General features: G+C 41.2%; 1 protein-coding gene across 8 annotated transcripts in view; it reads right to left on the reverse strand.

The window, feature by feature from the left end:
• Nucleotides 1-14,095, reverse strand: part of FRY (FRY microtubule binding protein) — a 328,350-nt gene that overhangs the window by 162,114 nt on the left and 152,141 nt on the right. For all 8 annotated transcript variants that reach the window (NM_001205616.1, XM_024999814.2, XM_024999812.2 and 5 more), the window contains one exon: nucleotides 5,998-6,051. In NM_001205616.1, the coding sequence (NP_001192545.1) occupies nucleotides 5,998-6,051 (54 nt within the window). The remainder of the gene's footprint in view (nucleotides 1-5,997; nucleotides 6,052-14,095) is intronic.

Raw genomic sequence — 14,095 nt, forward strand, 5'->3', positions numbered from 1 at the left:
CATTGATGGTTTAATTTCTCAAACTAGTTCAGGTGGCCAAGTGTCTGGGGGGTAGGGTTCTCTCTATGTGATACCACAAAATATTGATCTATGAAAGCAGTTCAGATGCAATTTCTTTTTACTCGATCACATTTCATACTATTGCTAGATTAAAGTATTTCAATGAGTGATGACAGACACCAAATGCTTAAGAATAATTTATTATAAAACTTAAAAATGTAAAAATCTATTTGTTAAATATGTTTTCTTGCAAATTAGGAAAAGATCTCCATTATTTAATTTTAACACCTTTGTCCACTTTCTGGTCCACTTCCACTGGTGAATAATTTAAGAAACACCGAATAACACTAATGTGAATCCAAAGCCAGCCAGTTTGTTTTTACTCTCACTTACATGTTTTACTTTTCACTTATACATTTAAAATAAGATTTTCACTGAACTGCAGCATGAGACTCAATGTTGAAGCACTAGAATTTCATCTGCCTTCTTCTGCAGGAAAATCATTGTTACCCAAGATGGTAAGAAGTTATTTAGTTTTATTATAGATTTGTAAGAGATTTATGTTACCATGTGTTTCTTGGCCATAGACGGCATTTTTAACGTTAAGGAACTAAATGCCACAAAAGGACATAAACATATACCATCTAGAAGAAAATCCCAAGAGTAGTTAATGAGAATGTTTGAGCAACTTACTTGGAACATACAGAGATGACACCAGTAGAGAACAGGTCACAATGAACTGTAAACAGCTGCAACTACTCAAAGTAGCCTATCTGAAGACTGATCTTCACGAGCTGAATTTTCATAATTTCATTAGTGTACTGGAAGATCACACGGTTTTGGATTCAGGTTACAGCTCTGCCCTTTATAGGCTACAATGAGCTTGGCCATGTTGCCATTTCTTTGAAGCACTAAATGGGATTTAATTCTTCTCTACTGGGCTTTTATGGAGACTAAAGGAGACACTATAAAGTGTGGGGCTCACAACAGACCTTCAAACATGCCTATTTCATTTTTCCCCTCTTCCATTTCCAAATATTGAAACTGAAGCTCAGACATAAAATATTTTGATTTTGATAAGATCATAGGCTAAGTTAATGACTGAAGTTGATGACAGATTTAATCAGAGCGGATAAATATTGCTTTTAGGTATAGACTCGGCCCTCTGGATCCACAGATTCCACCAACCACAGTTCAAAAATATTTGGAAAAAAATTCCTTAAGTTCCAAAAAGCAAAACTTCAATTTGTCACTCTCTGGCAATGATATGAATCCTATTTATAACTATTTATGTATCATTTACATTGTAATACATAAGTAATCTAGAGATGATTTAAAGTATACGGGAGGATGTGTGTAGGTTATATGCAAATGCTATGCCAGTTTACATAAGAAACTTGAGTATCTGCAGATTTTGCAGATTCTGGCATTCGGGTAGGCCGGAGGCCCTGTTATCAATGCCCCGTGGGCACCCAGGACAATCACAGTGGGGGAAGAACAAAGACCCACCTATCTCATACTCAAGCACAAACAATCAAGGTGTCCATTGGGACCTTTTGTTAGCTTGCATTCCTGAACTAAGCCAACTTTTCTGGCCCCCAGCAGATGTGAACACAGCCCCTCCCAGACGGTTACTGGAGATGCCTCTGAGCAACGCGTGTCCTACATCAGCTCCGAACAAGAAAAGCAGCAACTCCAGACTCCCTGAGTTCACTGTAGGCACAGCTCACTCTAAAGTGAATGGGAATAGGACCCTGAGATAGTAACTGTTCTGGAACCGGAAACAATCTGTTGAAAAAACCAATTATCAGAAGTCATGAATGATTCTCAGAAACCTCAGCCATCCTGAAAAAGGCTGTTGAGCCCAAATGTAAATGAAGAACGAATACACACACAAATAAATGAGTAAACCCAACAAAAACGAGCATGGAGATACGGAGAGCAGAGAAGTGGTCACCCCAGGGAAGAGGTGGTGGACAGGAGAAAGGGTACATGGGGTCACCTTTATGATGACAGATGGAAGCTAAACTTTGAGTGCACTGCAGTGCATACTGAAATCAAATTATAATCCTGTACACAGGAAACAATTTGTAAAAAAAAAAAAAAAAGGACATACACCTGGTAGAAAGCCTTAAGCTCTTGTATTACATGTGGCAGAAGAGGGTCCTATAGACACACACAGCCCTCATTTGATTCTGCTCTCCCCTCTCTGACCCACGCAAGACCGGTCCCTCTTCTGGCCAACTGCTTCATCAGCCCACCATGTACTGCCGATGCTTACTCTTCCTGCTTCACTTTATTCCTGAAACCTGATTTCTGCTCTCACCACAGTCCTGTAACACACGCAACTCTTCTTTTTAGCATCCTTTGCTGTTGTTCAGTCACTCAGTCGTGTCTGATTCTTTGCAATCCCGTGAACGGCAGCACACCTGGCTTTCCTGTCCTTCATCGTCTCCCTGAGTTTGCTCAAACTCATGTCCATTGATTCAGGGATGCCATCCAACCACCTTACCCTCTAAAATCCTTCAATCAGTTCAGTTGCTTAGTCATGTCTAACTCTTTGTGACCCCGTGGACTGCAGCACACTAGGCTTCCCTGTCCATCACCAACTCCCTGAGCTTGCTCACACTCATGTCCATCGAGTTGGGGATGCCATCCAACCATCTCATCCTCTGTCTCATCCTCTAGAATCCTTAGCTGCTCCCTTACCTGAGTTCCACTGCACTTGAACCATACCTTCTATTCACATTGTAGTGCTACTTGTTCAGGTATCTGTCTTCCTCCTAGAATTGAGAATTCCTGGAGGGTAGAAACTCCCTTCCTGCTCTGTAAACTCAGCACCTTGCACAGACCCTGGCATGCTTTGGGCACTCGATGTTTGTTAAATAGAATGGAAATGACTCCAAATCATCATTGAAAACTACAGGAACTTTTTGTTTCTCCTTTTCTTAATCAATATTGATTCTTCTTATATAATGTTGCTTATAATCATCCTTTCTTTCTGCTTCTCTGCCTCCGTTTTAGTTACAGCCCTTTTTGCCTCAAATCATTATCAATGCTCCAACTCCCAAAATGCCTCCAAACTTGAAGGATCTCTCTAGTCATGGACACTGTTCCCACAGGCTTTAACATCAAGTCTCCACTTTGATCTTTCAGCTACTGACATGTAGATGGTGAGGTCCTTCCAACTGGCATCAAGGTCTTCCCCAGTCAGATTCCTTCCTATCTTGAATGCAGGGACCACATCTTACATCTCTGTCTCACACAGGGTTTTGTGTGTATGTGTGTACATGTACACACACACACACACACACACACACTCAATAAATGTTTGCTAAAATAAAGAACTTTATTACCAGGACAGTTTTTCATTTATTTTCAAGTGCTGAGTAATTTACATATTTAAAATAAGTTAGTGGCAGTATGTGTTTTCAGAATGCTGTTGGAAATCTTGTGTGTCTTTATTAATTCTCATTCACATAGGAGTTTTTCATCAGCAGGAACTGGGAACCCTCCAGTTCCTTCGATGGAAGGAAGGAACCCACCAGGCTCCTTCAATGGAGTGGTAGCACCAAGGAGGCGTCCCTAGCATGTTCTTCTTCCATAGATGGACATCTGTGTGAATTTAGATTAACATCCTTCTGCCTGGAATTGAAGTAAGGGGAATTACAGAATTTGGACCTTTGATATCAAAATGCTAAGGGAGCTTGATACAATCATGGCCTTGCCATAGAACCACAATTCTTATAATTTGCTGGTAAAACAGTACCAGCACTTTCAAAGGTGATTTGGCTGACATTTTTTTTTTCCCCCCACTGAACCCACAGGGGAACCAACTCCAGTCAAGTTTCCTTCTGGCCTGGGAGTTGTGCTATCTCTTTCAAATGAGACAGATTTTGTGGGTTGGTTCTCAGAGGATAATCTTATGTGCCTTATTTGAAAGTTCTCAGTGACTATCTCACTATAGGTTCACTCCAGAAATGTCTTTAATACAGAGAGATGTGTTACAGGTTTCCTAGGTGGTGCTAGTGGTAAAGAATCCTCCTAACAAGGCAGGAAATGCAGGAGACGTGGGTTTGATCCCTGGAGAATAAAATGGTAACCCACTCTAGTATTCTTGCCTGGAGAATCCCACAGACAGAGGATCCTGGTGGGCTACGGTCCATAGGGTCACGAAGAGTTGGACATGACTGAGCACACATTTTCATCTATTTATCTGTTTTACAAGCATGGTTCTCGAGTGTCAATGTGTGTGGCGGTCACCTGGGGGTCTCCTTAAGCTGTAGAGTCTGCCTCAGTGTATGCGGCCAGGGCAGAGAATCTGCATTGCAACATTTTGAGTAGCAGGGTTATAAGTGTTATAGCTAATTAAGCAGCAAAGTTGGGATTTAAACCCGGGTCCATCTAATTCCAAAGTCTATCTCTTTCCCACAATGCTGAAATGCAGAAATAGAGTGCTGAATAATAAATGAGAAATTGTGTTTAAGCCAAATTATTGGGAATAACTACTATATGGAATGTTAGAATGCAAAAAGTATTCTTCTCCAGGAGAAAAAAAAGAAAGAAGTACATTAAGCTGGAGGGGGGGGAAAGCACAATTTTTTTGAGGAACACAGAGTGATAATCTAAGAGGATAGAGACAAAGAAGATAAAATAGAGTGAAAAATTGTGGAAGACAGATAATATTCACATTCTTAAAGAGAACAGAAAGAGCCACACTTGCTATGACTATAATCCCCAAGGGATGACCCCACTCACTCACTCCAGGTCCCTGACCGCCCAAGGAGAAGCAGGTGACAGCAACTAGGGATAATGTGAGATGAGAGGAAGCTCCATGACCCAGAGAGACGAAGCCCACGCTCCACTCCACCAGTGTTCCAGGAAATAGCCAGTTCTGCCAGCGACAGAGTGCAAAGCCAGGGCCACGCCAGCCTTCCAAGACTGGCTATGAGTGCAGACTTGTGAGATCTCACTCAAGGAACAGCTTGTAAAATAGAAAATGGGGGATTCTGTCTCAATAGTCAGTCCTTACATTTTTGGGTCAAACACATCTGGACCTTAACAGCCAAAGAATTTTTCTCTAGACGCCACATTAAAGGCAATTTCAAAGCTACAGAAAGTGTACTCTGCATGTGTTGTCCATAAGACAATATAAAACCCCCACTGTATTAGACCAGCCCACTGAGCATCCAGCAGGACTTTGTCTCCTCCACTGGCACCAAGCGAGGTTTTTAAAGAACATGCTGTCTTCTTCGTCATTAACTACAGAAGTTTAGGAAACACCACACACACATCTCCAGCCTCCTCTGATACCATTATTCACTGTTCTAAACAGACATAAAGCCCTCCTGAAGTGACTCAACCAGAATATGTAAGATCCTCGTTTCCTATGTTTATCATCTATGTTTAGAGCCAGAAGTCCTTTAACCAGTCCTGATCTATTTTTCAAAGGACCTGTTTTACTCATTTATCACTTTCTCTAATGAGACTCTAAGTTACCACACTTGTTTGTATTACTGTTTAGGTGGTTTCTCTCTCACAGGATTGTGAATTCTTGAAAGGCTAAAACTTGTCCTAAATTTCATCTCTCCAGAGCCTAGTGCCATGTCAAGCACAACAGAATATTGGATGCAAACATACGTAAGCTCTAGTGCAGAGATCTGGTCATCAATGGTACCATTTATTCAGAAGAATCTCAAAAAGTTTTTGAATGGAAGTTGCTTCATCTTTTCTCAGTTCCTTTAATTCTTATACACAAAGATCCCACAAACAACCAATTGAGGACCTACTCATATTACTTCAGCACTTCAAACCAACAGGCATTTGTTGAATGGCTACTATAAGCTGTCACTATAAAAGCTGCAGGACTTAGCTCCTAGGTTCACACCCCTGCCTCCTCCTTGTGGAAGTTCATCTACACGCCATAGTGAGTCCTCAGCCCTTAGCTTTGTATATTTTGAAATAAGTAAAAACCAGAATATAATACATATTACATACTTGATCAAACTGGGGGTCTTCTCCACGTTGTAGAGATTTTGTCAATGGCTTTTCCTAGAAAGAAAAACATGTAAGAAAAATTACCAGAGGCTCTTATATATTTCAAAAGAAAGGCCATTATTGTTAAATTTTTTCTCATCTATTTCTTCCTTTATGGGAGACAGAGATGACAGTTTTCAAATAAGAAACTCTTCTTTACTATTCAAACCTTAAAGTATAGTGTTTGATCACCACCACCGGGATTTTTGCTATTCATCTTCACATATTTGATCAAGACATTCAAATCTGAAGTAGTAACTGGCCCTATGTATTTCAATGAAAATCACATGATACAAATTAGGGAATTTATTTGAAATTTTAGTACCTATCTCAGAACTTCACAGATAATAAAAAGTTGAAAGTGACACACCATTTCAGGTCCCAAGATTTAGAAACAAAATACATTAAGTCCCCTACATATGAATGAGTTCCATCCCAAGAGAGCGTTCATAAATTCAATAAAGTTAGCCTAGGTACCCAAATAACATAATCGGCTATATAGTACTGTACTATAATAGGTTTATAATACTTGTCACGCAAATAACATGTACATAAAAAACAAACAGAAAATAAAGGAAACATTTTAAATCTTACATAACCTTGAAAAGTACAGTATTACAGTACACCAGCTGGTGTACAAGGGCATGTTCACATCTTTGAAAGTTTGTATGTAGGGGACTCACCGTAGGCCTAACTATTGGTCCGGTGTTTAGGGACAGCCTACTAGTCAGAGTTACTAGTGTAGGTGCTGAATTCTGAGCGTGATCTTTTGACTTGTAACGCATCCAAATCTCAGCAAGAATAATCTGGGTAGTGACAAAGGTCCACACAAACAAATTTTCCTAACCGTGATGTCTTTGTTTACATTAGGAAGACTTCACTGACCTTTCAGGAGGGCATTTTATAACTATTTATCCTTAATGTTCTTTGACACAGATATGGAAGCTAACGCCGACCCAAATTTGGTTTAAGATTAGAAACCATGTAAAAAGTTCTATATCAAAAATTAAAGCTTTACTTGAGCCAAGGTAGATGTTCTGGAAAGAGTCCGTTCACATTTTGCTGACCACAAAGACCCTTCCCTTGTCTCATTTCTCCAGTCTTCTTCGCCATATCCATATGTATGTCTATACACGCCTAAGGCGGAGGTGTGCCCCACCCTCAGCCCCCAGGGTCTCTGTTCTTAAAAAGATGGGCTCAGTCTGGGTACACGAAGCTTAATCCAGAACGGTGTGAATTAACTGCTCTGTCTCATTTGCAAAATACACAGCTTCAAAATGCAGACTCATCATAAATGAAGAGACTGCTGTGTTCTTAAGGGCTAATAAACATTTTCTCTTCAGAGTATATTATCTTGAACACACAGGTGGAAGAGCAGATATCAAAATGAAACTGAGAACAAAGAACAAATAAAGAGACAGAGTCAGTTGACCGTATGAGAGCACAAATTCAGCAAATAAATTGTGAAGCATTTCCTATGTTTTAATATCATCTGAAGCCCTTTGTAAAACAAAATACAAATGTGAAACCAAAGAAGTGAAAACAGGTAGGGCCAGGTTCCATAGACATCTTTGGAACAAACCCTGTAGAAACATTTCTATTCCTTGTTTTATTTACTCATCACCCAACAGTAATGGAGGGCTCACAAGGTGTCAAATGAGACTTAGGTGGGGATGCTGACCAGCACAGTGTTCCTGCCAGGGGGGATAAGAAGCTGAAATGCTGAGTATTACCTAGACTCATTCACCAGTCAAATCTCAGCTACTGTCACTTCCTCAGGGAGGCCTTTCACTGAGTCCTCTCCTAACACCTGCTCCACACCCCCACATGCCTGCAAAGCTCTGCGTATGTACCCTTTCATGGCACTTACCACAGAGTAAACTCACATCACAATGTATCAACAGAATTACCCTGTACAAATACACAACCAAGAGTGATCAGCTGATGGCCACCCCTAGTGACTATTCTAAGCTGCAGAAATGTAGGACCCTCTCTTTTTCCCAGCACTTAAAGTCACAGGGCAGGGCGTGGCTTGGCAATGGCTAGACAAATGCCAAATTAATCAATCATATCTCTAGGCTGAGGATGTCCAGTTTCTCCAACTAAGAGATCCTCTTACTGGCATGTGTCTGTTTTCTTGTAATAAACTTTTTAATATACTTTTCACTGTGGCAAAATACGTATGACACAAGATTGACCGTTTTAATGATTTTTAAGTGTACAATTCTGCAACAATAAGTGTTGTTCAATCTTCACTACTATTTTGAGGACCCCGTTAATGTCAGATATTTTTAAGAAATTCTCAACCACAAAAGACTTACACCCTAAACACAGAAGATATTAATTCTGTTAAGTTACTGCTATACTCCTAAGTCAAGTCCATCAGCCCATTACTTGCGTTCCATGCCCCAGTAAAACAACATATCTGTATACTGAGTTCTCCCGAACTGTTCTTACACAAATATGCTGTCTTAATCACAGTGTTTGAAGACTTAGTTTAAATGTCACTTCCAGGATTAAGCTATTCCCCACTTTCCCCAAGTAGAGTCATCTGTTGTCACATGGCACTTAGTTTGCATCTATTCTGGCCAGCATTTCCAGTGTTGTAACTTATCTGTCTCCCTACACTCCTAGTACAGAGCTGAAACTTTTCAGTAAGGTTTCTTAGATGAATATAGTCATCCCCAGGTGGTGCAGTGTTAAAACAATCTGCCTGGCAATGCAGGAGATGCAGGTTCAATCCCTGGGTCGGGAAGATCCCCTTGAGTAGGAAATGGCAACCTGCTCCAGTATTCTTACCTGGAAAATTCCATGGACAGAGGAGCCTGGAGGGCTACAGTCCATGGGGTTGCAAAGAGTCGGACATGACTGAACACACACACACTTTGATTAGATGAATGTATCCCTATGCATTTGGAAAGATTGCTCTGGACACAGAGAATCAAGTTTACTTTTTGACATTTCCGAAGTTATCTTTGCATCAGCATAGACTTTATCAGTGTCAAGAGGTTAAAAAGTAGACCTGGGAAAGACAGCTTCATACTGGCTAAAAAGTACAAAGAAAAGGAAGAAAGAAAAAGAGAACAAAGGAAGGGAGAGGAGAATGAAAGCAAGAAGGGAAACAAACTTGCTCAAGCTCAGAAGAGTCATCTGAACACAGAGCAGTCCAATGGGCTCATGCCCACTTGAGAAAAGAGAACTGCAGAGGCATGGTTCTGCTTAAGATTCTCTCGCAGATCAGCACATGCCATCTAAGGTCTGTAAGAATCCAAGGTGTACACAGTCGAGACCAAGTAGTTCTCAAAGAGCAACAAATAAGCAGTAAAATGAGATTGTGCTTAGTTGCTCAGTCGTGTCCAGCTCTTTGAGACCCCATGGACTGTGGCCCACCAGGCTCCTCTTTCCATGGGGTTCTCCAGGCAAGAATACTGGAGTAGGTTGCCATTTCCTCCTCCAGGGGATCTTCCCAAACCAGGGATCGAACCCAGGTCTCCTGCATGGCAGGCAGAAAAACTAGATTAACACAGATTAAATAACAGGTACTTATAGAACAAGTAGAAACTGACTATGAAGGAGGAGGCTCAAAATAATGGACTCATTTGTTCAGTAAGAACAGTGTGCTTTGTATGCTTTTAAAAATTGTCTTTGTCCTGTATTTTGGTGCAAATTTACTTATTTACTAAAGGTTCATTAATTGAATTGAATTACACTTTTGTTTTTCAAAAATCATTCTAAAAAACTCAAAACTGTGGGGGTGACAAATTCCAGAAACTTCTTAGTGGTCCAAAGCTGGGAGACCTTAGCCTATAACTTGACCTTTCCCAGAAGCTCCAACTCACTGGGTTGACAGTGAACAGAAGGGCTGAACAAACCCAAAACATCAAGAGACTCAGCACTGAACATGAGGGATTGCAGACAGGACAAAGAAAGCAAAATGGATGCTGTCCCTCCTGATGGAAGCAAATATTATGAAACAGTCTTGACCCAAACAAAACAAACAAAAATCCTGAATCTAACCAAGTCTTTAGATACATTTCCAATTTTTAGGAAACACGGGAGTTAGAGAAGGAGTAAGAGGAATATGTTACACTAAATCACAGGGATGCAACTGGCAAGATCCAGACGGAAAGAAACTGAAGAAAGGCACTGCTTCAATAAAAAGGTGCAAAGAGAAATGGAGGTGGAGCCTATTGATTTTTTAAAAAAGGCTATTGCACTATGTGGATTTGATCTGGATTCTGATGCAAATAATCCTTTAAGAGAAAGTACGAGATTCATGAGACCATCAGTGATTTGAACACATTAGATATCTGATAATGTTATGGGATGATTTTTAACTTTTTAGGTGTTGCAATGGTCTTGTTCAAAAAAGAATCAATCTTTTAGAGACACACTTAGAGACTGAATGAAATGGTTTCTAGTGTTTCCTGCAAATACTTCTGGGGAGGGGTGCTGGGGGTGTAACAAATGGGCCATGAGTGGGTAACTGCTGAGATGATCACAGTGTTCGTTACACAGTCTTCCCACTTTAGTCCATGTTTGAAATTTTCCATAAAAAAAAAACAAAAACTAAAAACAGGGTATCATGATGTATCACTTCGGTTATCATTAAATTTTTTTTTCAATAATGTCTCACTTTCTAAGATGGAATAAGGCACTGAAAACTGGTTTCGACAGCACTTATCCAGCCCTGTGTGTGTGCTGTATGTGCTCAGTCATGTCTGACTCTTTGCGACCCCACAGACTATGGCCCGCCAGGCTCCTCTGTCCACGGGATTGTCCAGGCAGGAATACTGGAGTGGGTTGCCATTTCTTTCTCCAGGGGATCTTCCCGACCCAGGGATCGAACCCTAGTCTTCTGTGTCTCCTGCACTGGTAGGCAGATTCTTTACCACTGTGCCATCTGGGAAGCAACTCTTTATCTTTTCCCAATGGAGCTACAGAAGGAAACCCCCTTCATTTCTTCCCATTTCTAGGCAGGATCTGGGTGGCGAGCATCTCGCCTGCCATGTGAAAAAGCAAGCTGCCCTTCTCAGCCTGCACGGTGGGCTTTTCTTCAAGTTTGCTTCCCTTGAATCAAAGAGCACTGCTGTCCTGACCCATCCAAGAGGATTTCGCCTGTCACGAAGAAACCAGTAGGGGTTTCGAGCACTTCCAAAGGGAAAGAGAAAGGTCTCTGTTTGTGCTTCTCACACCTCAGGATGTTCCAACCTCTCCCTCTCTTAAGAAAACACGAACTCTAAAAGCTCTCTGTGTCCATACCTGCCTAAAAAGGCCACTGACTTCTACCTCCATTTCCAAACAGTTTCAGTGCACGCTAACTACATTTTCATTTTACAGTCTTTCCACACTGGACCTCTCTGTAATCTGTAAGCAAGAGAAAAGATGGCAATAGCAGTGACGCAGACATGGCAGTGAGACAAGTCTAGAGTCTCCTTTACCAAAAGGTGGTTTATTTCGGGGATACAAGGGGCTTATTTAGTAAATAACTTTATACTTCTGAACTTTTAGTGGCCCCCCAAAATCCCCAATGTGCCCCACATAGGTAGGACTTGGCTAATTTCAAATGTTACCAATTATTACTAATCTTAAGAGATATTTCAATAAACATGCCACTCAGCATGCCACTGGAGTTAATATGAACGTATTAAATTTGTTAAATATGTCACCAACCTTGCTTACGAGATGCTATTTTAATGTCTTTTAATTATCATGTAACAGTTCAGTGCATGGACTGTGGGTTGTGAGAGATTTGACTTTGACTCCGAGGTCCCTCAGTGGATCTCACTTAACTTCTCTAAGCTTCAGTTAACTTTTAGGTAATGTAAGGATACATGATGCCAACCTACCTCACAGAAATGCAAGATGAATGACACAGAGTACTCAATAATTGAGAGTTATTACTATTATTGAAATTCCTTTCAATACCATTATTACTAGAACTAGACAAAATTAAGATGTGTAACCTCTTTCATAATGTGCAGGAGCTGAAACTAAGTTCCACCTCTTTTCCTGGGGCAACACCCACCCCACTAACATTAATTAAACCTTTAATTTTAGCTTCCTGGAAGCTTCCAAGTATAATTAGAAAGCTGCATCACAAAAAGGAGAAAAGAAACATTATAAAGGGTAATTATCCCTTTCTCTTAAAAAAAATATAACATTGTTACAACTTTAATTCTCATTATGTAATTTAGAGGAACCCTTTTAATGGTAGGATGCTAAAAAAACAACCAAAATTTTAAAAAAGAACAACAAACACCAAACTTCTCCAGTCTTGAAGCTGTAGTATGTTTGTATAACAACACATTTATGCATCACTGACTTAGGATTTTGATGTCATCATCAGTGAGATTTTATAATACATATGTGTATTCTTCCCTGATAGCTCAGTAGGTAAAGAATCCGCTTGCAATGCAGAAGACCCCAGTTCGATTTCTGGGTCAGGAAGATCTGAGGAGAAGGGATAGGTTACCCACTTCAGTATTCTTGGGCTTCCCTTGTGGCTCAGCTGGTAAAGAATTCGCCCACAAATGCAAGAGACCTGGATTCGATCCCTGGGTTGGGAAGATCCCCTTGAGAAGGGAAAGGCTACCCATTCCAGTATTCTGGCCTGGAGAATTCCAAAGGGGTCACCAAGAGTCGGACACAACTGAGCAACTTTCATTTTCACCAGTGACAGACTTTATTTTTGGGCTCCAAAATCACTGCAGATAGTGACTACAGCCATGAAATTAAAAGATGCTTGCTCCTTGGAAGAAAAGTCACAACCAACCTAGATAGCATATTAAAAAGCAGAGACTACTTTTCCAACAAAGGTCCATCTAGTCAGAGCTATGGTTTTTCCAGTAGTCATGTATGGATGTGAGAGTTGGACTATAAAGAAAGCTGAGTGCCAAAGAGTTGATGGTTTTGAATGGTGGTGTTGGAGAAGACTCTTGAGAGTCCCTTGGACAGCAAGGAGATCCAACCAGTCCGTCCTAAAGGAAATTGGTCCTGAAAGTATTCATTGGAAGAAGTGATGCTGAAGCTGAAACTCTAATTCTTTTGCCACCTGATGTGAAGAACTGACTCACTGGAAAAGATCCTGATGCTGGGAAAGATTGAAGGCAAGAGAAGGGGACAACAGAGGATGAGATGGTTGGATGGCATCACCGACTCAATGGATATGAGTTTGAGTAAACTCCGGGAGTTGGTGATGGACAGGGAGGCCTGGCGTGCTGCAGTCCATGGGGTCGAAAAGAATCACACATGACTGAGCGACTAAACTGAACTGACTGAAGTAGTTAACAGAAAATTTTCAGAGCTGAACTTCTGCAGCTGGGATTTCTTTCCTTTACAAGAACACGGGATGGCGGGGTGGGGGCAGTAATGAGCAGTGAGCTGGCCCCTTCAGAGCAGAGAATGCTGCTCAAGCATTTCATCTAGAACCACCACCTGCAGCGGCAGGCACTCTCCTCAGGCTGAACCACAGAAAACAGGGTTCAAAACATCCTCATCTCTGACACGCTTTTTGTTTCCACTAGATATTATTTGTGCCAACTTTGACCCAACCTTGGAAACATACCTAAGGCACAAGCCCAAGAAGCTCCAGTTCAGAATATTGGCCATTTCGCCCACAGAAGTCTCTCCCTACACGAGGGGCAATCAGGGACCCAGGGCTTGGAGTCACCTTGAAGATAACCTCTGTATCTTGATGCCTGCAGGGATCACTGAACTTCTAGTGGAAGAATCAGCCCTCAGTTCATCCACAGGTAAAAATGAGCATTACTTCATGCCAACCTGATTAGCTCGCTAATAAGAATTCATAAGCACTAATTAAAACCATTCAGATCTAATGGAAGAAGGGGCTTTAGTTCAGTTCAGTCACTCAGTTGTGTCCAACTCTTTGCGACCCCATGGACTGCAGCACGCCAGGCCTCCCTGTCCATTGCCAACTCCTGGAGTTTACTCAAACTCATGTCCATTGAGACAGTGATGCATCCAACCACCTCATCCTCTGTCATCCCCTTCTCCTCCCGCCTTCAATCTTTCCCAGCATCAGGGTCTTTTCAAATGA

The sequence above is a fragment of the Bos taurus genome, chromosome 12, assembly GCF_002263795.3.
Source record: "Bos taurus isolate L1 Dominette 01449 registration number 42190680 breed Hereford chromosome 12, ARS-UCD2.0, whole genome shotgun sequence".
In the NCBI taxonomy this organism is placed as follows: Eukaryota; Metazoa; Chordata; class Mammalia; order Artiodactyla; family Bovidae; genus Bos; species Bos taurus.